At 36.7% G+C, this 27125-nt stretch overlaps 2 protein-coding genes and 1 pseudogene across 3 annotated transcripts; 1 reads left to right on the forward strand and 2 right to left on the reverse strand.

The window, feature by feature from the left end:
- Positions 1-21256: 21256 nt before the first annotated feature.
- Positions 21257-22840, forward strand: LOC117779680 (annotated as a pseudogene).
- Positions 22770-24507, reverse strand: LOC117781501 (FAD-dependent oxidoreductase domain-containing protein 1). The gene is given in 3 exon segments (XM_034618271.1): positions 22770-23692; positions 23695-23962; positions 24024-24507. Coding segments are annotated over 3 exon segments (1536 nt in total). The 5' UTR covers positions 24432-24507; the 3' UTR covers positions 22770-22832.
- Positions 24508-24928: 421 nt separating this feature from the next.
- LOC117780432 (probable phospholipid hydroperoxide glutathione peroxidase) lies at positions 24929-26731 on the reverse strand. Of its 2 annotated transcripts, none has more exons than XM_034616957.1 (3): positions 26633-26731; positions 25746-26066; positions 24929-25678 (listed from the first exon to the last, which is right to left on the reverse strand). In XM_034616957.1, exons 2-3 carry the CDS (start codon positions 26058-26060, stop codon positions 25487-25489), a joined length of 507 nt encoding a protein of 168 aa, XP_034472848.1. In that variant the 5' UTR covers positions 26061-26066; positions 26633-26731; the 3' UTR covers positions 24929-25486. The 2 variants fall into 2 exon arrangements, with proteins under 2 accessions (XP_034472848.1, XP_034472847.1); XM_034616956.1 differs by lacking the exon at positions 26633-26731 and adding an exon at positions 26317-26376.
- Positions 26732-27125: the final 394 nt, after the last annotated feature.

Below are 27125 nucleotides of genomic sequence, written 5' to 3' on the forward strand. Positions count from 1 at the left end.
TTTAAACTCTCAAGCTGCTCCTTTGGTTCATAAAAAACGTTGTCGTCGTTGAATAATTGGTTTCTGCTATCCTTTCCGCTTCAAGCACTTTCTTTGGTCACTTTTATAATGTAGATCAGATATGGCCGTTGTTGCTATTGCTCTTGCCACGTTTTACACTTTAAGCTGCAAAAGAGGAAATGAAAAAAAAAGACTGAGTGACTTAGCGCTCAGCTCGATGGAACACAAATTTACCCAGGAAGTAGTTTTTAATTGACAGTTTTATAACATGTTAATATGATAATTACAATAGGCAACAGCATAACAACTACTGGATTTAAACACCCCTTTTTTAAAGGTATGAAGTCCCATTCGACAAAAAAAAATTATTTTTTTGGAGTAACAACATAACTTCGCCGTTTTTGAAACAAAGAAAAATATCTTCGCTCGGAGATTTTAAGACGACGGAGATAAGTTTCTTTTTATTTTGCAGTTTTTATACCCTGAGCCCATTGAAAATGTGCAAAAAAAAGGGTATAATGTGTTTAGCAGAATGTATGTAACAGGCAGAAAGAGGTGTGGCAGACTCCCCAAAGTATTTACATTCTTGATCAGAATCAACAGCCGAGTCGATTGAGCCAAGTCCGTCTGTCTGTCCGTCTGTTTGAACGCGTCGATCTCAGAAACCATAAGAGCTAGAGACTTCAAACTTGGTATGTAGGTTTCTGGATACCATAGGCAGATCAAGTTTATTAAGAATCTGACCACTATATCATATAGCTGCCATAGAAACGATACATCGAAAATTAAGTTTTATTATGAAAAAGTTTTTTGTTTGCTGAGATATCAGAACTAAACTACTAGAATATGCATCTGGGCTGGTATTATACCCCCTGACCAAATTTGGTTCAAATCGGTGCACTATATTATATAGCTCCAATATAGACGCTCAATCGAAAATATGGTCTTAGTATGAAAAAGTTTTTTGTTTCTTAAGACATCCAAACCAAACTGATAGAATATGCATTAATGTCGGTTTAGTACATTTTGAAAATATTTGGTTTAAATCGGTTTCATATCACTGCGGACGGCAGTTCGCGTTAGTGACGAAAGCATCACGAAGGGTGCGAAAGACGACTAACAATATATACAGCTAAGTTGGAAAATTTGCTCCGACTGTCCGATCAGATCGAGTTATATACCGATCGAAAGGTTTAGTCTTAACTTACAAAATGGCATACTAAAACTTTTTCTAACCAACCTGGGTCATGAGATACGGGGTGTAGTGGGAGGGGAAAAATTGAATTGATTGCAGCTAATGGGGCCTTTTGGTAACATTTTTTATTTTTTACAAATTCTACTTAAAAATACGCGCCGATTGATACCTAAATCACCCAAATCCGATAATTGGTTCAAGATAAATAAATTTGAAAGTTTCAGTGGACTTCTCAAAATGAAATGAGAAGTCAGTTTGTTTGTTTGTCGGCTTGTCTGTTTTTGTCACAGCGCTAAAGAAGCTTAAATGTAATATTGGGGATTCATTCCTTTTCGAAAATCTAGAAATGTTTGTTCTACGACTTTTTGTAAAAACCGCTAGTTTAGCGGGAAAACGTAAAATTGAAACCTCAACCGTTTCCAAACCATAGAAGCTACAGATAGACAAACAAAATTCAGTTTTATCTAAAAATTTTAAATAAAGCTAGTCAGCCGGTGCTACAGTCGAGCATACTGGACCGACTTAAATCTTGTGTCAGGATGGACAAAACCAAGTTAAATGCATATTCTATCAGTTTGGTTAAGATATCTCAAAAAAAAAAAAAATTTCATACTTAGACCTTATTTTCGATTGAGCGTCTCTATTGCAGCTATATGATATAGTGCACCCATTTTTTTATTTATGGATGCACTCCGTGTGCAATAATTAGTGAACTAACCAATGTGTAAAATATTTTTGTTTATTTTTTTTTTTTTTTGTTTCCGAGGACTATAATTTAATTTATTTACGATATTTATGTCAATTAATTTAGAATTCATTAACTTTTGAAAATGAATTCTTATAAGTCTATTAATTATTTTAAACAAGTAACTTGAAAATGTTTTTGTTATTTTAACTTGTATAAACACAGTTTTAATTTTGTACTAATTTTTAAACTTCTTGCACAAATGAAATAGTTTCAAAAATATTTAACAAAGCACTTAATTATTTGCCGATTTCTGGTTGTGTCTGTTGTTAATCTTCTTTTGCAAGTGCACTGATAGTGATTCCTTACCTTCAAATAATGTAACTTTTATAAATATTAAAATGCTTGATACTTTTATTTTAACTTGTATAAACACAGTTTTAATTTTGTACTAATTTTTAAACTTCTTGCACAAATGAAATAGTTTCAAAAATATTTAACAAATCACTAATTATTTGCCGATTTCTGGTTGTGTCTGTTGTTAATCTTCTTTTGCAAGTGCACTCTGATATACTCTTTATGTAAGTTAACAGCACTTCCGCTGCAGTAGCAAAAACATATTCGGCTATTTACACATACACAGACATAACCCGAAGCTATGTCGAACGAGTACTATTTGCGCGTTAGTTACATTCCACTGTGGGGTATTTGACCATTTGCAAGTGCACTCTGATATACTCTTTATGTAAGTTAACAGCACTTCCGCTGCAGTAGCAAAAACTTATTCGGCTATTTACACATACGCAGACATAACCCGAAGCTATGCCGAACGAGTACTATTTGCGCGTTAGTTACATTCCACTGTGGGGTATTTGACCATTTTTAGAATTAAATAATAATTTGAGTATAAAACTCAAAACTCAACATCAGTTTAATAATTATATGTATCATCTATCTCCAACAGAGACAATTGGTTTAAGTACAAGTTATTGTATTATGAGAAATAAACTTATTAAATAGTAGTGTGATTTTTCTCCTATAAAAGTTAATCAAAGCATATAGAAACCATATGTCGAATTGGCCAATTGATAAGTTCTAGTAGGAGAAAAGTCTATATTTTACTAACTTTACTGATTACTCGTTAAAATTCATCAGCCTGCTCCATCTTTGAGTGTACCTTGTTTAAGAACTGTTAACTTAAGTGTTCGCCAATGTATGCATTATGAAAATCTTTAAGATAGAAAAAATTCTAGGGGAATTGCATAGCTTAAACAATGTTAAAGTTTTAATTTTGTATACACTGAGCCCATTGAAAATGGGCAAAAAAAGGGTATAATGTGTTTGGCAGAATGTATGTAACAGGCAAAAGGGGCATGGCAGACCCCTCAAAGTATATATACTTGATCAGGATCCACAGAAGAGTCGATTGAGTTATGTCTGTCCGTCCGTCAGTCTGCTTGAACGCTTCGATTTCGACTTCAAACTTGGTATGTAGGTTCCTGGATACCATAGGCAGATCAAGTTTGTTTTTATTTTTGGATCTAACCACTATATTATGTAGCTGCCATAGGAACGATACATCGAAAATGAAGTTTTAGTATGGAAAAGTTTTTTGCTGGTTGAGATATCAGAACTAAACTAAAAGAATATGCATATGGGCTGGTATTATATATTCTGACCAAGTTTGGTACAAATCGATCCACTATATCATATAGCTACAATAGAGACGCTAAATCGAAGTTTGTTTAAATCGGTCCACTATATAATATAGATGTCATACACTCAGAAAAATATGCCAACCTAAAATTAGGTACGACCGTACTTGAATTTATACCGTTTCTTTCTTAAAATTTCAAAATTTCTGTGTACTAAAAATCTTGAATTAAGTATGAATCGATCTTAAATTTAGAATTCTGACATATAATCCCTGAGTCTCGTAAAAATACCTCCAGAAAAAAACTGAGTTATTTTAACTAAACTAGCTTAAGATTTTATTTTCAAGATTCAAGATTACACTTTGTAAAATATGAACGTTTCGTACTAAAAACATGTACATTTTGGGATATTTCTTTTTCATTGTCGAACCTTAGAATTCTCAACTGATTCTAGCGACGCAAATATAACGTTAAGCTTAAATCGCTGGAAAATCAGCACCTATTTTCAAAGGTCGCTTACCAAAAAAATTCACCATTATTAAATGGTATTTAATTTTGGTATTTTGCTTCATTTTAGTAGGCATACTAGTGTATGCTTTAAGATTAAAATGAATAATTATGACAAGATTTAAGATTTCCGTACTTTGTTCTCAACTTTAGAAATTCCGAACTTAGACAGCTTTTGAGATCGTTTGTACTTGAAAATGGCCTGTTTAAGTACATCTTGATTTTTTTCTGAGTGTAGGACCGATCGGTAGAAAATCAAGTTTTAGTATGAAAAAGTTTTTTGTTATTTAAGACCAAACTGATAAAATATGCATTAATGTGGGTTTTGTACATTCTGACCAGATTTGGTTCAAATCGGTTTCATATATCATATAGCTGCCATGAAAACAATTGGTCGAAAATCAACTTTTGTAAAAGAGTACCTGGGCTCAGGGTATCCTGCTGTCGAGCGAGCAGGGGGCGGAGCCTCCTAGTTTTTTGTTTTAAATTGTAATTGTAAAACTGCCACAGCGCTGCTCGTGTACCTACAGTGTAATATAGTGGTTTAAGTTTGAGAAACATGTAACAGGCAGAAAAAGGCGTGCATATTCCATAGTATACACGTATATGCATATTCTTGTTCTTGTTGGTGGGTTTCATGCAACTTTAGCCTTGCAACGTTAATGCAGCAGCTGCGCTGCCGTCGTCGTCTTTCTTCGGTATTTTCTGTAGTTGGCGTAGCTCTGTAGCAGTGGTCGGCACGCGCCGTGCGCCGCGTATAGGAATTTTCTCTGCCGCAGCGCTGCCTGCCCACGTAAAGTATAAAGCTTCGTGTGGCGCTGCCTGCCCACGTACAGTATAAAACTTCGTGTGGCGTCGCCGCTACGACATTTTGCTGTTAAGTCGCTGTCGTGGAGCTGTTATAGGGCTGTTACGCTGTAATGCCGCTGTTGATGCAAGGCAAAGTGAGTCAGCAGCAGTGTTGCCAATTTAGATATTTCTTCGCTAGATCTAGCGGGTTGCAATTGGCAAATGCCATAAATACTTCTAGTTAAGGTAGAGGCTGAACACTTAACACAAAATATTTATAAATTTATAGTAAGATGATGTATAAAAATCAGCCGGATCGAACCACCATATCATATAGCTGTCATATGATCATCGGTCTGAAATCAAGTGTTTGTATGGGAAACTTTTTTGTTCTTCATTATACTGCAACGCAACCTCATAATTCTTCATAAAAGAAATCTTATATAACCAGGGCGAGCTTAGTGAAAATCGGTATACTATCATATAACTGCCATAGGAACAACCAGTCTAAAATCGATTTTTTTTTTTTTAAATCTTATTTTTTTAAAGACAAAAAGCAATAATGTAACATCAAATTAACATTAACAACAACAAAAGACAACTAGAGCAAAAAACAACAACGCATCTTGCATCTTTTCGGCGGCGTCAGTCGGGTTCTCGCCAAATACATGTGCTTTATTTAAGTTGAGGTTAGGTTACCTTTTTGTATATAGCAAGAGCCTCAGCGCCTCTCAGTACTTGAATTTAACACCTGATAATCTTCAAATGTTAATTAATAATATACAAAAAGATTTATTGAGGCGTGAGGAGGAATTCATAGCGAAACCTCTAACGAAACACAGCAAAGACAAACACAGAATGTCCAAAATAACGTACTTAAAACAATACCAATTTATACAAAACAGAGCAGGAAGTACATATACCTTTTGTAGTATAAATATAGTTAATACCTTTATTTATAATATTATGCCCTTCCATCGCACAACAGCTTTGTTTTAAATCTTTTTTTTTAATTTTTGTATTAACTGGTCTACTTGCTGTCTCTTTTGATGCTATTCTTGAAGAAGACAATTAGAACAATACAAAAACAAGAATACAGTTTAACAGCTAGACCAATTGTTAAACATTTAAAGTCCAAATTTTAGCTTGACCTTTTTATTTTTGGCCTATGGGAGGAACCACTGTGCATTGGTCCGCTTTATTATACATAAGTATTTATATTTTCGCCTTCGGCAGAAGGAGGCGTGGCAAACTCCATAAAGTATGTATAATCTTGCTCAGAATCAACAGCCGAGTCGATCTAGCCCCGTCCGTCTGTTTGAACGCGTCGATAATAGAGACTTCAAACTTGGTATGTATGTAAGTTCCTTGATATCGTACGCAGATCAAGTTTGTTTTTGGATCGGACATGTATATCATATAGCTTCCATAGGAAGAATTGGTTTTATGAGATATCTCAACCAAGGCTGCACACCGATTCTGAACCGAACCTCGCTGAACCGGTTCAGTTCGGGTTTTTTAAGCAATCCTAACTGAATCATGAACCGAACATTTGATGTTGTATACTCCGTGAGACCGAACCTGAACCGAACATATTTCTTAAATAAAAGGTTCGGTTCAAAAAAAAAAATAACTAAATTCTTTTTATTAGTGTTGTAAACATACATCGAATTATCGACAACTTGATTTTCGTAAAAGCGACTATATTTCGAGTTGATTGAATCGATTTCCATGAAAACATCGACAACTCACCGGAGTTTGTTCATCGTAGTTCATTTGCAGAACTTAATGATCTTCAACCGAAACTTTTCTTGGAATTTAGCGCCTATCGAGAAGTGAAGTGAATTCAATCGCGCAGAAAGAAAACAAGTAAAATTTAAAATGATCTCTTTGATAAAATGTAAGGAAACATTGGAAACCGGCCCTGAGTAAATTTAGAAAGTTAAAAGTTTGTTAGCCATGAGTATAGGGGGGACAACTGCTTCCCCCCTGCCTACGTCCTTGGGCGGTGCCCCTTGTTGTTATACTCTGGTTTTGTATATTACTGTAAGTTTGAAAAAATGTAACAGGCAGAAGGAGTCGTGCATATTCCATAGTATACACGTATGTATATACATATTCTTGTTTTTGTTGGTGGGTTTCATGCAACTTTAGCCTTGCAACGCTAGTTGCCGCAACGTTAATGCAGGAGCTGCGCTGCCGTCGTCGTCTTTCTTCGGTATTTTCTGTAGTTGGCGTAGCTCTGTAGCAGTGGTCGGCACGCGCCGTGCGCCGCGTATAGGAATTTTCTCTGCCGCAGCGCTGCCTGCCCACGTAAAGTATAAAGCTTCGTGTGGCGCTGCCTGCCCACGTACAGTATAAAACTTCGTGTGGCGTCGCCGCTACGACATTTTGCTGTTAAGTCGCTGTCGTGGAGCTGTTATAGGGCTGTTACGCTGTAATGCCGCTGTTGATGCAAGGCAAATTGAGTCAGCAGCCAATGTTGCCAATTTAGATATTTCTCCGCTAGATCTAGAGGGTTGCAATTGGCAAATGCCATAAATACTTCTAGTTGAGGTAGAGGCTGAACACTTAACACAAAATATTTATTAATTTATAGTAAGATGACGTATAAAAATCAGCCGGATCGAACCACCATATCATATAGCTGTCATATGATCATCGGTCTGAAATCAAGTGTTTGTATGGGAAACTTTTTTGTTTTCCATTATACTGCAACGCAACCTTATAGATCTTCATAAAAAAACCTTATATAACCAGGGCGAGCTTAGTGAAAATCGGTTTACTATCATATAACTGCCATAGGATTAAACAGTCTAAAATCGATTTTTTTTATTTTTTAAATCATATTTTTGAAAGACAAACAGCAATAATGTAACATCAAATTAACATTAACAACAACAAAAGACAACTAGAGCAAAAAACAACAACGCATCTTGCATCTTTTCGGCGGCGTCAGTCGGGTTCTCGCCAAATACATGTGCTTTATTTAAGTTGAGGTTAGGTTACCTTTTTGTATATAGCAAGAGCCTCAGCGCCTCTCAGTACTTGAATTTAACACCTGATAATCTTCAAATGTTAATTAATAATATACAAAAAGATTTATTGAGGCGTGAGGAGGAATTCATAGCGAAACCTCTAACGAAACACAGCAAAGACAAACACAGAATGTCCAAAATAACGTACTTAAAACAATACCAATTTATACAAAACAGAGCAGGAAGTACATATACCTTTTGTAGTATAAATATAGTTAATACCTTTATTTATAATATTATGCCCTTCCATCGCACAATAGCTTTGTTTTAAATCTTTTTTTTTAATTTTTGTATTAACTGGTCTACTTGCTGTCTCTTTTGATGCTATTCTTGAAGAAGACAATTAGAACAATACAAAAACAAGAATACAGTTTAACAGCTAGACCAATTGTTAAACATTTAAAGTCCAAATTTTAGCTTGACCTTTTTATTTTTGGCCTATGGGAGGAACCACTGTGCATTGGTCCGCTTTATTATACATAAGTATTTATATTTTCGCCTTCGGCAGAAGGAGGCGTGGCAAACTCCATAAAGTATGTATAATCTTGCTCAGAATCAACAGCCGAGTCGATCTAGCCCCGTCCGTCTGTTTGAACGCGTCGATAATAGAGACTTCAAACTTGGTATGTATGTAAGTTCCTTGATATCGTACGCAGATCAAGTTTGTTTTTGGATCGGACATGTATATCATATAGCTTCCATAGGAAGAATTGGTTTTATGAGATATCTCAACCAAGGCTGCACACCGATTCTGAACCGAACCTCGCTGAACCGGTTCAGTTCGGGTTTTTTAAGCAATCCTAACTGAATCATGAACCGAACATTTGATGTTGTATACTCCGTGAGACCGAACCTGAACCGAACATATTTCTTAAATAAAAGGTTCGGTTCAAAAAAAAAAATAACTAAATTCTTTTTATTAGTGTTGTAAACATACATCGAATTATCGACAACTTGATTTTCGTAAAAGCGACTATATTTCGAGTTGATTGAATCGATTTCCATGAAAACATCGACAACTCACCGGAGTTTGTTCATCGTAGTTCATTTGCAGAACTTAATGATCTTCAACCGAAACTTTTCTTGGAATTTAGTGCCTATCGAGAAGTGAAGTGAATTCAATCGCGCAGAAAGAAAACAAGTAAAATTTAAAATGATCTCTTTGATAAAATGTAAGGAAACATTGGAAACCGGCCCTGAGTAAATTTAGAAAGTTAAAAGTTTGTTAGCCATGAGTATAGGGGGGACAACTGCTTCCCCCCTGCCTACGTCCTTGGGCGGTGCCCCTTGTTGTTATACTCTGGTTTTGTATATTACTGTAAGTTTGAAAAAATGTAACAGGCAGAAGGAGTCGTGCATATTCCATAGTATACACGTATGTATATACATATTCTTGTTTTTGTTGGTGGGTTTCATGCAACTTTAGCCTTGCAACGCTAGTTGCCGCAACGTTAATGCAGGAGCTGCGCTGCCGTCGTCGTCTTTCTTCGGTATTTTCTGTAGTTGGCGTAGCTCTGTAGCAGTGGTCGGCACGCGCCGTGCGCCGCGTATAGGAATTTTCTCTGCCGCAGCGCTGCCTGCCCACGTATGGTATAAAGCTTCGTGTGGCGCTGCCTGCCCACGTACAGTATAAAACTTCGTGTGGCGTCGCCGCTACGACATTTTGCTGTTAAGTCGCTGTCGTGGAGCTGTTATAGGGCTGTTACGCTGTAATGCCGCTATTGATGCGAGGCAAATTGAGTCAGCAGCAGTGTTGCCAATTTAGATATTTCTCCGCTAGATCTAGAGGGTTGCAATTGGCAAATGCCATAAATACTTCTAGTTGAGGTAGAGGCTGAACACTTAACACAAAATATTTATAAATTTATAGTAAGATGACGTATAAAAATCAGCCGGATCGAACCACCATATCATATAGCTGTCATATGAATTATCGGTCTGAAATCAAGTGTTTGTATGGGAAACTTTTTTGTTTTCCATTATACTGCAACGCAACCTTATAGATCTTCATAAAAAAACCTTATATAACCAGGGCGAGCTTAGTGAAAATCGGTTTACTATCATATAACTGCCATAGGATTAAACAGTCTAAAATCGATTTTTTTTATTTTTTAAATCATATTTTTGAAAGACAAACAGCAATAATGTAACATCAAATTAACATTAACAACAACAAAAGACAACTAGAGCAAAAAACAACAACGCATCTTGCATCTTTTCGGCGGCGTCAGTCGGGTTCTCGCCAAATACATGTGCTTTATTTAAGTTGAGGTTAGGTTACCTTTTTGTATATAGCAAGAGCCTCAGCGCCTCTCAGTACTTGAATTTAACACCTGATAATCTTCAAATGTTAATTAATAATATACAAAAAGATTTATTGAGGCGTGAGGAGGAATTCATAGCGAAACCTCTAACGAAACACAGCAAAGACAAACACAGAATGTCCAAAATAACGTACTTAAAACAATACCAATTTATACAAAACAGAGCAGGAAGTACATATACCTTTTGTAGTATAAATATAGTTAATACCTTTATTTATAATATTATGCCCTTCCATCGCACAATAGCTTTGTTTTAAATCTTTTTTTTTAATTTTTGTATTAACTGGTCTACTTGCTGTCTCTTTTGATGCTATTCTTGAAGAAGACAATTAGAACAATACAAAAACAAGAATACAGTTTAACAGCTAGACCAATTGTTAAACATTTAAAGTCCAAATTTTAGCTTGACCTTTTTATTTTTGGCCTATGGGAGGAACCACTGTGCATTGGTCCGCTTTATTATACATAAGTATTTATATTTTCGCCTTCGGCAGAAGGAGGCGTGGCAAACTCCATAAAGTATGTATAATCTTGCTCAGAATCAACAGCCGAGTCGATCTAGCCCCGTCCGTCTGTTTGAACGCGTCGATAATAGAGACTTCAAACTTGGTATGTATGTAAGTTCCTTGATATCGTACGCAGATCAAGTTTGTTTTTGGATCGGACATGTATATCATATAGCTTCCATAGGAAGAATTGGTTTTATGAGATATCTCAACCAAGGCTGCACACCGATTCTGAACCGAACCTCGCTGAACCGGTTCAGTTCGGGTTTTTTTTAAGCAATCCTAACTGAATCATGAACCGAACATTTGATGTTGTATACTCCGTGAGACCGAACCTGAACCGAACATATTTCTTAAATAAAAGGTTCGGTTCAAAAAAAAAAATAACTAAATTCTTTTTATTAGTGTTGTAAACATACATCGAATTATCGACAACTTGATTTTCGTAAAAGCGACTATATTTCGAGTTGATTGAATCGATTTCCATGAAAACATCGACAACTCACCGGAGTTTGTTCATCGTAGTTCATTTGCAGAACTTAATGATCTTCAACCGAAACTTTTCTTGGAATTTAGTGCCTATCGAGAAGTGAAGTGAATTCAATCGCGCAGAAAGAAAACAAGTAAAATTTAAAATGATCTCTTTGATAAAATGTAAGGAAACATTGGAAACCGGCCCTGAGTAAATTTAGAAAGTTAAAAGTTTGTTAGCCATGAGTATAGGGGGGACAACTGCTTCCCCCCTGCCTACGTCCTTGGGCGGTGCCCCTTGTTGTTATACTCTGGTTTTGTATATTACTGTAAGTTTGAAAAACATGTAACAGGCAGAAGGAGTCGTGCATATTCCATAGTATACACGTATATACATATTCTTGTTTTTGTTGGTGGGTTTCATGCAACTTTAGCTTTGCAACGCTAGTTGCCGCAACGTTAATGCAGGAGCTGCGCTGCCGTCGTCGTCTTTCTTCGGTATTTTCTGTAGTTGGCGTAGCTCTGTAGCAGTGGTCGGCACGCGCCGTGCGCCGCGTATAGGAATTTTCTCTGCCGCAGCGCTGCCTGCCCACGTATGGTATAAAGCTTCGTGTGGCGCTGCCTGCCCACGTACAGTATAAAACTTCGTGTGGCGTCGCCGCTACGACATTTTGCTGTTAAGTCGCTGTCGTGGAGCTGTTATAGGGCTGTTACGCTGTAATGCCGCTATTGATGCGAGGCAAATTGAGTCAGCAGCAGTGTTGCCAATTTAGATATTTCTCCGCTAGATCTAGAGGGTTGCAATTGGCAAATGCCATAAATACTTCTAGTTGAGGTAGAGGCTGGAAACTTAACACAAAATTTTTATAAATTTATGGTAAGATGACGTATAAAAATCAGCCGGATCGAACCACCATATCATATAGCTGTCATATGAATTATCGGTCTGAAATCAAGTGTTTGTATGGGAAACTTTTTTGTTTTCCATTATACTGCAACGCAACCTCATAATTCTTCATAAAAGAAATCTTATATAACCAGGGCGAGCTTAGTGAAAATCGGTATACTATCATATAACTGCCATAGGAACAACCAGTCTAAAATCGATTTTTTTTTTTTTTAAATCTTATTTTTTAAAGACAAAAAGCAATAATGTAACATCAAATTAACATTAACAACAACAAAAGACAACTAGAGCAAAAAACAACAACGCATCTTGCATCTTTTCGGCGGCGTCAGTCGGGTTCTCGCCAAATACATGTGCTTTATTTAAGTTGAGGTTAGGTTACCTTTTTAGACCCCGTACTTAAAACAAGTACAGGGGTCTATTAAGTTTGTTTTAAAAAAAATGTGCGTAACAGGCAGATGGAGGCGTGGCAGACCCTATAAAGTATATACATATATTATTGATCAGCATCAATAGCTGTCCTGCTGTCCTGACGTCTGTATGAACACCTAGATCTCAGAGACTATTAGAGCTAGAGACACCAAACTTGGTATGTAGAAAGGAAGCAGATCAAGTTTGCTTCAGAATTCGGCCACGCCCGCTTTACCGCCCAAAAATCGACATAGAAATTTTCATATCCAAATTAAAAGAACAATTTAAAAGCTAGAGACACCAAACTTGGTATGGAGGTTGCTCTAAATGCAGGCAGATGAAGTATGTTACAAAATTTGGCCACGCCCCCTTAACCGCCTACAAATCTACATAGAAAACTTCATATCCAAATTATAAGAGCAATTAAAAACCTAGAGACTTTAGATTTTGCATAGACCAAGAGAAGTATCCTAGATTTTTGCTGAAAATTTCACTTTGATCGGACAGTAAATAGTCAAGATATTCAAATAATAAATTTTACTGTTTGATTTGATAAGGGAGCGTTGGAAGGAAAAATCTTGAATAACTTTATAACATGAAAATTGAGTTAACTTATTATATAACAAATTGGCGTCCTATCAGTCGTGTGCTTCTGTGGCGTAGTGTGCTAAGAGGCGGGGAGTCAGAGAATGTTCGTGGGTTCGAGTACTGCCGTGGGTGAAAGACATTTAGCTTTTATTCTTTTTTCTTTTTCATTTAAAATAAATAAATGTATGATGATTAAAGACTAAAAAAATTTTTTTTGATTTTGTAATTGAGTAATAAAAGAAGTAATGTGGCAAATTGGGAGGCTAAGCGGCTGTCATTCAATATTTTTTGGAGTTTTGTTGCGGGTTCGATTCCCGCCGTGGGCCACTTATTTTTACCTGATTTTTTAGCTATTTTTTAATTTTTTTTCAAATTATTATTTAATTTCAAAATTTTTTTAAATTATTATTTTTGAATGTTATATTGACACAATATATTGAATTTATGTTTAATAATTTTATTTAAATTATTTTATATTGACATTTATATAAATGTCATTTGAGAATTCTATGTAAATTTAATGTTTTATAAATTTAGTATATTTATTTATGTTTTTAATAAATTTATCTGTCAACTTTTTTTGATTCAAATATATTATTTAATTAAATTTTTTGCTTCAATTATGTTACTATATGAATTAAGTGTTGTTTAGCTTATTTATAACAACATTTTGCATGTTGAACATGTAGTTTTGATTTTATCTCTGTTAAAGACTTACATTTATGTAGGCTTATATATAAGAATTAAAGTTTATAGTAAAAATTATTTAATTTTTAGAAGTGGCTGCTTTTGAATAGTAAGTACGGGGTCTCCGACAGTCGAGTATGCTCGACTGTAGCACCGGCCGACTAGTTGTATATAGCAAGAGCCTCGGCGGCTCTCAGTACTTGAATTTAACACCTGATAATCTTCCAATGTTTATTAATAATATACAAAAAGATTTATTGAGGCGTGAGCAGGACTTCATAGCGAAACCTCTAACGAAACACAGCAAAGACAAACACAGAATGTCCAAAATAACGTACTTAAGACAATACCAATTTACACAAAACACAGCAGGAAGTACATATACTTTTTATACCCTGAGCCCATTGAAAATGGGCAAAAAAGGGTATAATGTGTTTTGCAGAATGTATGTAACAGGCAGAAGGAGGGGTGGCAGACCCCATAAAGTATATATATTCTTGATCAGGATCAACAGCCGAGTCGATCTAGCCCTGTCCGTCTGTTTGAACGCGTTGATCTCAGAGACTGTAAGTGCTAGAGATTTTTGCTAGAGTAAATTTGGAATGCAGGTTTGTGAATACCATACGCAGGTCAAGTTTGTTTCCAATTTTTGATGCCACGCCCCCTTCGCCCACAAATTGAAAAAAAACGATTTACAGGCGCAATTTTTGACATAGCACTCCCTAACTGAACAATCAGTTGAGAAGTATGCGTATTAAACGACCCTGAAAAATTCAAAGCGATTGACCCATAAATAGAGAAGTTATTTTGGAATTTACAATGAATTCAATAATTACATTTGCATGGCAAATCAAACGTGCGAGCGAGACAGCATGTATACGTTTGTATGAAAGGCGCGCACAAAGACAGTACGAATTAGTAGTATAAATATAGTTAATACCTTTATTTATAATATTAACCCATCGCACAATAGCTTTGTTTTAAAAGCTTTTTTTAATTTTTGTATTAACTGGTCTACTTGCAAGTTGCTCACGCTGCAATACCAAAACAATATCATGCTGTCTCTTTTGATGCTATTCTTGAAAAGGAAAATTAGAACAATACAAAAACAAGAATACAGTTTAACAGCTAGACCAAACAACAGTGCTTACACATTTAAAGTCCAAATTTTAGCTTGACCTTTTTATTTTTGGCTTTTGCATAGGCACTGTGGTGACTACACCATGTCGCCCCACTGTATATTCTTGCTTTTGTTGGTGGGTTTCATCACTAAGCAAATAACCTATAGAGAAGTCATCCCATACAACTGAGTGTCTCAGCTAAAAGCATGACGGGGCGTCCACTGGGTAATTTTTCGGTGGACGCGTCGTTTGAGGGAAATTATTTTTGGTTTCGATTCAGTTGGCTGGCCGAGCTCGTTGCTGGCACAGCAAGCGAAATACAAAACATGCGTGCTATGAAATACCCTTTAGCTATAAAAAATAATTGTCTTTAATATTTTATAAAGAAAAAAATCGTAAATCTTATAGTTTTATATATGTAGATACTAAAAAAAATATGCGATGTGTTGTTTTTATAATTTTAAATATTTATTTGCGCTTGAAATTTCTTCATTAAAAAATTTATTTGTACAGGGTATTAGAGCTTACTTACAAATTTTAAAGGGAATCAACTTATAAACAAAGCGATGTTGTCAATTCTCTCAGCAGCCCATACATATGCACACATTTATTGCAAGATGCACGCATACATAGAGATGAACCTGCGCGCCCAAATACATCTCTCTGTCTGGCTACATAAGGACATGTATGTGCAAAGAGGGCGAGAGATGAATATTCTCATTTTGTATGACTTTTCGACGCGCGCTGCTTGCGCGCTAACAGAGCCCTATGGGGATTTTGAGTGAATTAATAACTTATAAATTTGAATTTTTAAAAAATAAAAAAAAAATATTCTTTAAACTCGCACACTAACGCACTGAAACATATGAGTGTGTTGGTGCCGTCCACTGCTCTATAGCCATTGGTCCGTTTTATTATACATATTTATATTTTCCCCTTCGGCAGAAGGAGTGGTGGCAAACCCCATAAAGTATGTATATTCTTGCTCAGGATCAACAGCCGAGTCGATCTAGCCCTGTCCGTCTGTTTGAACGCGTCGATCTCAGAAACCATAAAAGCTAGAGAATTCAAACTTGGTATGTAGGTTCCTGGATACCATAGGCAGATCAAGTTTGTTTTTATTTTTAGATCGGACCACTATATCATTTAGCTGTCATAGAAACGATACATCGAATATGAAGTTTTAGCATGAAAAATTTTTTTTTTTTTTTGTTAAGATATCAGAACCAAACTCATAGAATATGCATATGGGCTATTATTGTACATTCTGGCCAAATTTTGCTGCAATAGACACGCTCAATCGAAAATAAGGTCTTAAGCCTAGTTTACACTCGGAGCGAACTGAAATCGTTACGTTTGCCCTTTTTCCCCGCTGAAAATCAGCTGTTATGTTATGTACAGAATTTTGGTATTTTTGTTATCGATATACGCATTTAAGCGACCCTGCGCTGTTTTTATGCCCTGTTAAACCAAATCAGCTGTTCATAAACAAAATAAAATGACAAAAACTAATTTAACCAAATAAAATTTAGGAAAGCGTTAATTTAATTATGTTCGTTATTTGCATTTATGTAGTTTCATAGTTATGCATGCTTATTGCATATATTAAATTTTATTTTATTAATATTATCATTGAAGAAAGCTTTATTTTATTTTTTTATATTTATTCATATCTGCGTTCTTCTTTTTATCGGTGCAGCTACACCTTATCCACTTTTCCAAAATCATCAAAATAATTGGCGCGCTCATTTTTATACCCTGAGCCAATTGAAAATGGGCATTAAAGGGTATAATGTGTTTGGCAGAATGTATGTAACAGGCAAAAGGGGCATGGCAGACCCCATAAAAGTATATATATTCTTGATCAGGATCAGCAGCCGAGTCGATCTAGCCCTGTCCGTCTGTTTGAACGCGTCGATCTCAGATACTATAAGTGCTAGAGCCTTCAAATTTAGAGTGCAGGTTTGTAAATACCATACGCAGGTCAAGTTTGTTTCCAATTTTTTAATTATGCGTATTAAACGACCCTGAAAATTTCAAAGCGATTGACCCATAAATAGAGAAGTTATTTCGGAATTTACATTTAATTCAATAATTACATATGCATGGCAAATCGAACGTGCGAGCGAGACAGCATGTATACGTTTGCATGCAAGGCGCGCAGTGCTGCCAGAATCTCTATAGCAAAAATTGCTAGATATGAAAAAAAAGTTGCTAAAAATTGTTAAAATTTTGTAAAAATTGCCAAAAGAATTGCTAAATCACTAAAATTTTAGTTTACAAAAAATAAGTATTTTATTAAGAAAAAACACAAACTAACAATACTTAGAATTAAAATAAACATGATTTCTTATCACAAAAAATTAAATTAATAAGGAACATGATTTCTTAGAGTTTCAAATAAATGATTTCTTGTCATAATATTTAAGAGAGAATACTTATTGCATTATCTAACTCGTCAGCTTCACTTGTGTCCGAGTACTTTTCATTTCCTGAAATTTGAATCAAGTACTCATAGGGAAGATCATAATTATGGCAACATTTTCAATGTCTGTGTAGACCATAACCAGTCAGCAAAATTGAAAAGTCAATAAGAGAGTGAGTGAGCGAAGAAGTTCATGAAATCGATCAACTGAGTTTAATTCAAGCTCCGATATCTTTGTGACAATTATTTATCGTAATATGTGCAATCAATTGAAAAATGTACAAAAATAGGCAAAAATGTTAAAGAAAATTTTAAAATAGCTAGATTTGTAATAAAGTTGCTAAAATTGCTAAAGAAAAATTAAAAGTTGCTAGATTTGTGGCTAATAGCATTTTAAAAAGAAAAGGTGCAAATGTTTTTTAAAAGTTGCCAGATCTAGCAACTAAATTGCTAAACTGGCAGCACTGAGGGCGCGAACAAAGACAGTACGAAATAGTACCCATTTTCTTTTGGGTTTCGATTTCAAGTAACAAACTTCAAAATTGTTATGTAGGTTCCTGGATACCATACGCAGGTCAAGTTTGATCCAATTTTTGATGGCACGCTTCCTTCGCCCACAAATTGCACAAAACGATATACAGGCGCAATTTTTGACATAGCACTCCTTAACTACATAATCGGGTGAGAAGTAAGTCTATTAAACGACTCTGAAAATTTCAAAGCGATTGACCCATAAATAGAGAAGATATTTCGAAATTACATTTAATTCAATAATTCAATAATTACATTTGCATAGCAAGTTGAACGTGCGAGCCAGACAGCATGATACGTTTATATGCAATGCGCGCACAAAGAGAGTACGAAATAGTAAAAGCGATAAGCAAAAGAATTATCGATATCATGTAATGAAATTGTTGATGTATAATTTATATATATACAAGTATATAATTAGATTAATATAATTGTGTTATTATATTGCAAGGCGAAATTCCGTATGACGTCACAGTTTTCAATATAGTCGGGCAGAAGCTGATTGCTATGCATGAAATTGCATGAGAGGAAAAGCGATCATATTGCAGCACTACTTTTGCATCTTTGCCGAGCACTGAAAGCTGCAAAAAAATAATTTTAATTACTTGAAATTTCCGATTTCTCACACATATATATGTGGCGTTGCCGTTACCGCGGCAACAGCCCGATCTGGCAACAACGCATCGCCGAAAACAACTACTGGTTCCGCGAGCTTTCTTCTGAACCAGTCATTACAACAACTACTTCAGTTTGAGCTACCGAAAGAGCTACACGCATCAGCGACAATATTATGCTTGTAAAAATCAATAAATAAAATAAAGAGAAACGATAATTCTACATATATAATAAGTATCTGCTTATTATTATTGTAATAAAAAAAACTTAACATTTTCCGTTTTAAAAATCTCATAAAATTAGACATTGTCTTTTATTTCAAATTTCGCGCGCACTGCAGCAGCCTTTGGCAGGCTCGAATTTGTTGCATAAGATGGAGAGAGTGAGAGAGGAAAATGCGTGCTGCCAGAATGCAGGCTGAACAAAGTTGTGGTTTGTGGCTACTCTTGACTCACTCTACATCGATTCCAAGCGATTACGATTACGATTTGCAATTTATCAATTTCTAATTAATTTTTTTAAATACGTTAAATATAATATCGAGTGATATATTAGTTCAGTGGTGCATTAATAACGTGATAAACACAGTGATTTAAGAAAGCCGAAAGTTGTTCGTAGTTTCGCGTGTGTAACGTTTATACCCTGAGCCTATTGAAAATGGGCAAGAAAGGGTATAATGTGTTTGGCAGAATGTATGTAATAGGCAGATGGGGGCGTGGCAAACCCCCCAAAGTATATATATTCTTTATCAGAATCAACAACCGAGTCGATCTAGCCCTGTCCGTCTGTCTGTCCGCCTGTTTGAACGCGTCGATTTCAGAGACCATAAGAGCTAGAGACTTCAAAATCGGTATGTAGATTCCTGGATACCATAGGCAGAACAAGTTTGTTTTTATACCCTGTGCCCATTAAAAATGGGCTCAAAAAAGGGTATAATGTTTATTTTTGGATCGGACCACTATATCATATAGCTGTCATAGAAACGTTACATCGAAAATGAAGTTTTTAGTATGAAAAATTTTTTTGTTTGTTGAGATATCAGAACCAAACTGATAAAATATGCATCTGGGCTGGTATTATACATCCTGACCAAGTTTGGTTAAAATCGGTCCACTATATCATATAGCTGCAATAGAGACTCTCAATCAAAAATGAAGTCTTAGTATGAGATATCTTAACCAAACTTATAAAATATGCATTTAACTTGGTTTTTCCATTCTTGTCGAAGTTCGTTCAAATCGGTCGACTGTATCATATAGCTGTCATAGGACCGATCGGTCAAGAATCAACTTTTAGTATGGAAAAGTTTTTTGTAAACTATTAGAATATGCATTTAAGTTGGTATTTTACATTCTGACCAAATTTGGTTTAATTTGGTTTCATATATCATATAATTGCCATCAACTTATATAAAAGAGTACATGGGCTCAGGGTATCCTATTGTCGAGCGTGCTCGACTGTAGCCGCACCTCACCGCGAGCGAAGCGAGCCGGGGGTAGGCGAGAGAAGCGAGCATTGGGCAGACCCCCCTTGTTTTCTTTGTTCACTGACGAAAATAGGTTTGAAACCTCTTTCCAATACGTTATTTCGAAAAGTTGCTTTAACAGTGCCATGTTATAGTTAACACAACGTTATGCCGATACGTAGCGTTACGTATAGAGAAGTGTGAACCAAATATCAAACTGCAAATTGTAAAAAAAAATTTACCGTTTGTTTTGCATGGAGTTTTTGATTTCGCGGTCGTTTCGCTCTAAGTGTAGCCAGGTCTTTAGAATGAAAAAAATTTTTGTTTATTAAGATGTCTTAACCGAACTGATAGAATCACTGCGGACGGCACGCTAGTGACGAAAACAGCACGAAGGGTGCAAAAGGCGACTAGCAATATATACAGCTAATATTGACAATTTGCTACGACTGTCCGATCAGATCGAGTTATATACCGATCGAAAGGTTTAGTCCTAACTTACAAAATGACATACTAAAACTTTTTCTAATTCACCTGGGTCATGAGACACGGGGGTGCAAGTGGGAGGGGAAAAATTGTAATGATTGCAGCTAATGGGGCTGTTGGGGTCTTTTGGTTAAATTTTTTTTTTTTTTTAATTTAAATTAAAAATACGATAATCAAGTTCTACTGTGAAAAACTTTATTGTTTAATGAGAAATCGTAACCAAACTAATATAATATGCATTTAAGTTAGACTTATATATCCTGACCAAAGTTGGTTCTAATCGAACCACTATATCATATAGCTGTCATAGGACCGATCGGGCGAAATTCGAGTCTTAGTATGAAAAACTTTTTTTCATAGTAAGTACGGCAACGCGAGCAGGCGGTGGAGCCCCCTAGTTTTTCTTAATAATTAAAGAAAAAAAATTTTTTTTTGATATGAAATACGTTCAACAACTAAATTTATATATTTTTCTATTTGCCTGCATTAATGATAAAGTTACAATTTCAAAAGCAGAAGCAATTGCAAAAATTTCTGATATCCCACAAAAAAAACCTCTACACGAGGTAAAAGTCTAGTGACGAAAGCAATTTCTAGCCCCAAAACTTCTGATATCCAATTTTGTGACGAACAAAATTCAGTTTAATCTAAAAATTTTCAATAAAAATATAAATTAATAAAAAAAAAGGCGAAAATTGGCATTCGGCACTGCGCAAAAAGTAATTTTTATGTACAAAGAAGCTCACCCTTTTTGCTCACAGTGCACAATGCCAATTTTCGTCTTTTTTTTATTAATTATTATTGCTTTGAGCCTCCCTTCCATCTCTTCCCTTCGATAGCACTCCCAGCGATGCTCGTCACTCGCGAGATGGTGATGGGTCTGTAGGCCGATGGGTCATTTGCTAGCTTGCCAGGCTTTGGGATTAGCACCAAGCGTTGCTCCTTCCATTGCGACGGGAAGACTCCTTCACTAAGGTACGTATTATATAATGCCACAAACACGTTTGTCTGCGCGCTAATTGCTAATTTCAGCGCCCTGTTTGGAATGCCGTCTGGTCCCGGTGATGTCTCGTTTTTCATACCATGGGCTGCTTGTACGACTTCATCTTCTGTGCTCACAATGTTTGCCAGTTGCCAATGTCTGCTATTTGGAACTGAGTTTTTAAAGGCCCTCGTTCTCTTCATTACCACTTTGTATGCCTAACCCCAAGGGTCTTGGTCTGCTTCTTTGCACATCCTGAGAAAACAAAGCCTTTTTTGTTTCTTAATGGCTCTCTTAAATACTCTTCTCTTGTCGCCGTACACTACTCTATGGCTAGCGTGTGCATCGGTGCCCCTGGCTCTGTAATAGGCCCTTCGTGCTCTTAGGCATTCAGAACGTGCCTTTGCTATATGTGTCGACCACCAGTGCTATTATATATTATTATGTGTTTGTATGATATTATGGCCTTCCCTAACAAAAAAGAGCCCTTTGTTGGTCAGAGGGGGGGCGGGCATTGAAAACAATTGCTGGTAAGGTAAGTACGTATAAATTAATTCAGACTCTTTTAATATATGTATTTAATTATACCCATTACTTACAAAATAAGTAAAAGGCTACATTGTGTTCGTTGGAGTGTATGTAACAGGGAGAAGGAGGCATCTCCGACCCCATAAAGTATATATTCTTGATCATCATCAACTTGGCAAACAGATTTCTATAGACCCCATGGAGGTCAAGTTTGTTTTAAATTTTTGACACGCCTCCCTCCGCCTCCGCAAATCGCGAAAAACCACCCCACCCACAGTTTTTAATATAATTCGTTTTTTGTGGTTATTAACGTTATCTATTAGTATTATTTTTTATCCCACTGAATCGCATCAAGATCGGACAAGTAGAACGGCAGTTACGGCGATTCAATGTTTTCAAAGTAATACAAATAATTTCTTTAAATCACTTTTATATATATATATTGAAATAAGTAACGGGTATCCTATGGTCGGGATCTCGACTATAGCCTTTATGAGGAGAAACTGAAGAACAACAATCGCGACTTGTCGCTGGTGAAGATGAAGTCCATGTTTGCCACGGAATTCGCATTTACCGCATTGCTGAGCATGTTCAATAGCATCTTTGATGGCCGCGTCGTGGCACAATTGCCATTTACCCCATCTCATGGATTCAGGGACTGAGTCATCGCAATCTGTCGGGCGATGATTACACCGACTGCTCTTTTATATTCCTGTACATTCTGTGAACGATGTCCATTCGCCAGAATATTCAAAAGCTGCTCGGCTTTGCGCCTTCCCGTGCCGCAAGTAAACAGGGTGGAGGACTCTTTGGCCAGGCACCAGGTCAATTCAAGTAGAACACTTTTTCCCAGTTACAAATTGCATTGGTTTTCTTTTCTTTTTTCTCTACATAACAAATGTACAACAAATTAAATTTAATTTAGAGCGTTAAACTCATACATTGGTTTGTCCACAATTAATCTATCGAAGCTCAGGCGGGACAAGTCCAATGTGCGGAACTGTCCGTCCATAATGAGCTCGGATATGGCACGTCCCACTGCCGGAGTCTGTTGAATCCCCTGTCCACTGAATCCGCTTGCAATGTACAGATTATGATAGTACGGATGTGCTCCGAGAATTCCATTCTCGTCGTATACATTGTAATTGTACAAGCCGGAGGAACTTTGCACAACGCTGGCAGTTGCCAATGAGGGAATCCGTCTGATGAGACTTGGTCGTATAGTGGATTCAAAATATGTTAAATCTCCAGTCGTTTCCTCTGCATTGTGACCACACACATAGTCACCACCTAGGCCATCCCTCCGCAGGAATGTGCCGGATGTGTCCACAATCATGGGCATTGTTAATCCCGGCGCACTCGGCTCCTCTGTGTGCAGCACATACATGTGACGCTGGCGAGCATCTATCGGCAGCGGAACACGCAGCATTCCCGCACCATGACCAATCTGGGCCAAACGAGCCACATTCCCAGATTCGATGCCCGCTGCAATGACGCACAGTGCAAACTTAATGGTACGCTTTGATCCATCTGGCATTTTGACAACGACTTTGTCGAGACTTTGGTAACTGCCCTCGCTGGCTTCGGAGTCGCCAGTCACAATGATATCCGACTGACTCTGGTACTTAAAATCAATGACTTCGCCATGCACAAAGTGTGCTCCGTAGCCGCGGGCGGCGCGTCTAAAGTTCGTGAGTAGCGCCCAGGGATCGAACCAACCTTCCCGCTCCAGGCCAAGGCATCCCAGAGCAATGTCCTGGGTATTGAGCCAGGGAATCTTGCTGACAGTCTTTCCGCCGTGAGCAGCTCATTGCGTGCTCCCAATTCATTTTGCAACTGCGATGTCTGCTGCAGTGTCTCCGCATCCGCCGCGTTGGCGAGCACCAGGTGTCCGTGAGGCGTGTAACCAAGTGGAATATCCTCACCAAAATGTTCGCCGGCATTGCGCATGAATTCGGCGCCAAACAGCGACATCTGTATGTTCTCCGGCAGCGAGAACTGCGGGCACAGTCCGCCCGTCGACACCTGTACGCCGGATTTTGAATACTGTAATTATGTAAGGCGTGTAAATTAATTAACTACATTTAGTTATAGATTTAAGACACACCGTTTCGTCCTTTTCCACCACCACCACGTTCAGTCCTTCGCGCGCCTTCTCCTTCAGCCAGTAGGCTATGGAACTGCCAACGCCGCCGCCTCCAATGATGAGTACATCACAGTGCGTCTGGAACTCATCAATTTCAGCTTTGTTTCCTCGGAATTGAAATTTGCTCTGTGTTTTTGTAGACTCCAAATCGTTGCCATATTTCAGTTCCTGTGGCACGAAGAACTCTTTAATTTTACGCATATCATTGCCAAGCAAGCGAAACGTTCGCCTTATGGGATGTTGGTCCTCAACGTCTCTCCCTTTTCCCCCTCTTCCACTTTCATTATCACCGCTTGGATTAGCACCAGTTGAATACACACGTTGTAGTGGCACCTGCAGCAAACGCCTCACATGTCCGCAGCGCAGCATTTTTAATATAAATATTTTTCATTCACTATTAATTTAAAAGTAAACTAAAATAGTTCTATTGTTTATTTATTATACTTTTTATGCATGCCATAACTCCAAGGAGCAAGGTTCAGTGTTGCCAACTTAGCTATTTTATAGCTAGATCTGGCTATTAAAAACCTTTTACTAGAAAAAAATTTAAAATTGCTATTAGCTGAAAGTCTGGCAATTTTAATATATTTCCAGCTCAGTTTTGCTATTAATATTTTTGGTAAAACTGTGAAAAAGTGCACAAAAACAAATGCACCTGTTTTCCACCCAGAAACAGCTGTTGTTTCCTTAAATCTTGGCATCACTGGTGCGGAAAGTCGGTTTTGGCCCAAGCGTTGCACCCTGTTAAATTTTCCGATCTGGTATTATCTACAATTTTGGGTCAAATGTCAATATTGGTAAATTGAAAATTTTTTATTTTTGATATTTTCTTAATTTTGAAGCCAGCATTTTTTAAACATTTGTAAGAATTTTCTATATTTTTAAATATTTTTTTTAGAATTAAATTGGTAACTTCTCTCCCCTTGGGGTGGCGAACTTCAAACTTTAATTTAAATGTTTTCCCTAATTTTATATAGTTTCGAATTTTAAATTTTCATCAAATTATAAAATTGTTGCAATTTATTGCATTTTGAAATTTGCATTAACTAAAATTTACATTGCCAGTGTAGCCGCAATCGACCTAGTGCTGTCAAATCTTCAATTGCCAAATCGATAGTAACGATTGTTTTTATTAATTAGCAACTATCGTTTTGCCGGCATCGAATAGTTTTCAAACTAGAACGTTATGGAAAAGACAACATTTATATAGTTTTTACATAATACGCATATGACTAAGCTGGGATTCATTATAAAGTATTAAATAATTATAATTATCATTTTCAAAGTTGTGTTTTAAAGCCATATGTATGGTTAACAGCTACAGGACTAAGTTGTAAGTTAATGCAGCTAACGAGGCATGACGAAAGCTATAATAAATGTATATGTACTTGTAAATAGTCTTATACTGCTTATAAACTAGATATCTACAACAATTTCTCAATATCCTTGGCTATGTCCATAGGATCAGTAGTGGGTGCATAGCGGTTAATTGGGATGCCTTCCTTGTTTACCAGAAACTTGGTAAAGTTCCACTTGATGCCGCTCCCTAGAGTGCCGGTCTGCTTGGCCTTCAGGTACTTGTACAAAGGTGCGGCGTCATCTCCATTGACATTGACCTATAAATAGAAATTGGATTAGACAATTGTTTCAATTCGTATATGATTCGAATTAATCGTATTATACCTTGGCAAATAGTTCGCCAATGTCAGCCTTGGAGTCGCGCAGGTGACAAACCATCGGCTCACCATCCGCCTCAGGCATTTCCGAGTTGAACTGATTGCATGGGAAATTCAAAATGATCAGACCACGGTCACCATACTTCTCCTTAAGATCGGTCAATTTCTGATAATTCTTCTTGGTCAGGTTGCACTGTGAGGCAATGTTCACCACCAAGACGACCTTGCCCTGGAATTTCTTCAGGGATACATCATTACCGTGTGTATCCTTTACGGTAAACTCGTAGATGGACGCAGCGTTCTTGTTCTCATCGTTGGACATGTCGACCTGGAATGAAATTCGTAATTAGGATTAGTAACTGAAACAAAATAGGAAGCACCACAAAGCAGGCCAAGATCAAAGGGCACATGTGCAAGATATTCGAGATCTCAATTCCGATAAATTTTTAATTTTCTTGTCATTTGACACTGTAATTTATAGAGTCGCAAATGCCTATTTCTCCCTGTTACATACATTCCAACAAATACAATATATCCTTGCTCTAAGCGCAACGAGTATAATACGCTAGGCTACTCACGGCAGCTGCTGTGGAGTATATTGACTTTGTTGCTATTTCCGCAGCACTGCAATTGACGGTGTTGTCTTATATTCATAATTAATATCAAGTATTCTTTGGCTGTCACTCATTTTCGCAGCATTTAGGCAATCAAAAAACCGTCGAGAATTCTACAACAGTCAGGAAATGCGCATATGTATTATGGATGCACCGAGCGCAAGGTTAAAGTCAAGTCGACATTACTAAGAAAGCGGCATACAGTATGACAAGTAATTGTTACCTTCCATGCACTTTAAATATATTTACGACTTGTTTTGTTACTGTTAACTTTGCTTACTTATTTCGTATGCGTTTTGTTTCAAAACCCAATTCTAGACTGTTACACCCACCAGTGCTGTTTAATTGCTTTAACAAAAACAGCTGTTGAGTGTTGCCAGCATTCGAAAAAAAACCTAAAATTACGATGCAAAATAGCTAAAATAAAAATACAAAATAGATAACGGTGTGGCAGCCTTAAAAATATCGATAGTTTGAAGGAAATTAGGACTGTTCGAGCGATTAAAAAATTTTCTAAAAAAGCAATAAAGTAATTATGGACAAAACCAATAAAATTCAAAATTAGATAATTTTCGACGAAACCAAATCTGAATTTGTTTCAAGAATACCTCTTTGATATCGAACTATCAATATTGATATTTTTAAAAATATGATCACCCCTATTAAAAATGCAATCAAAAGAGCAGAAGCATATCTGGGCTGTTATCGTCAATTAGATATTGATAGCTCAGCAACGATGTTGATAGCAGTTAAAATTTACATTCTTCCGCCAT

Source organism: Drosophila innubila (assembly GCF_004354385.1).
Source record: "Drosophila innubila isolate TH190305 chromosome 2L unlocalized genomic scaffold, UK_Dinn_1.0 4_B_2L, whole genome shotgun sequence".
Classification (NCBI taxonomy): Eukaryota; Metazoa; Arthropoda; class Insecta; order Diptera; family Drosophilidae; genus Drosophila; species Drosophila innubila.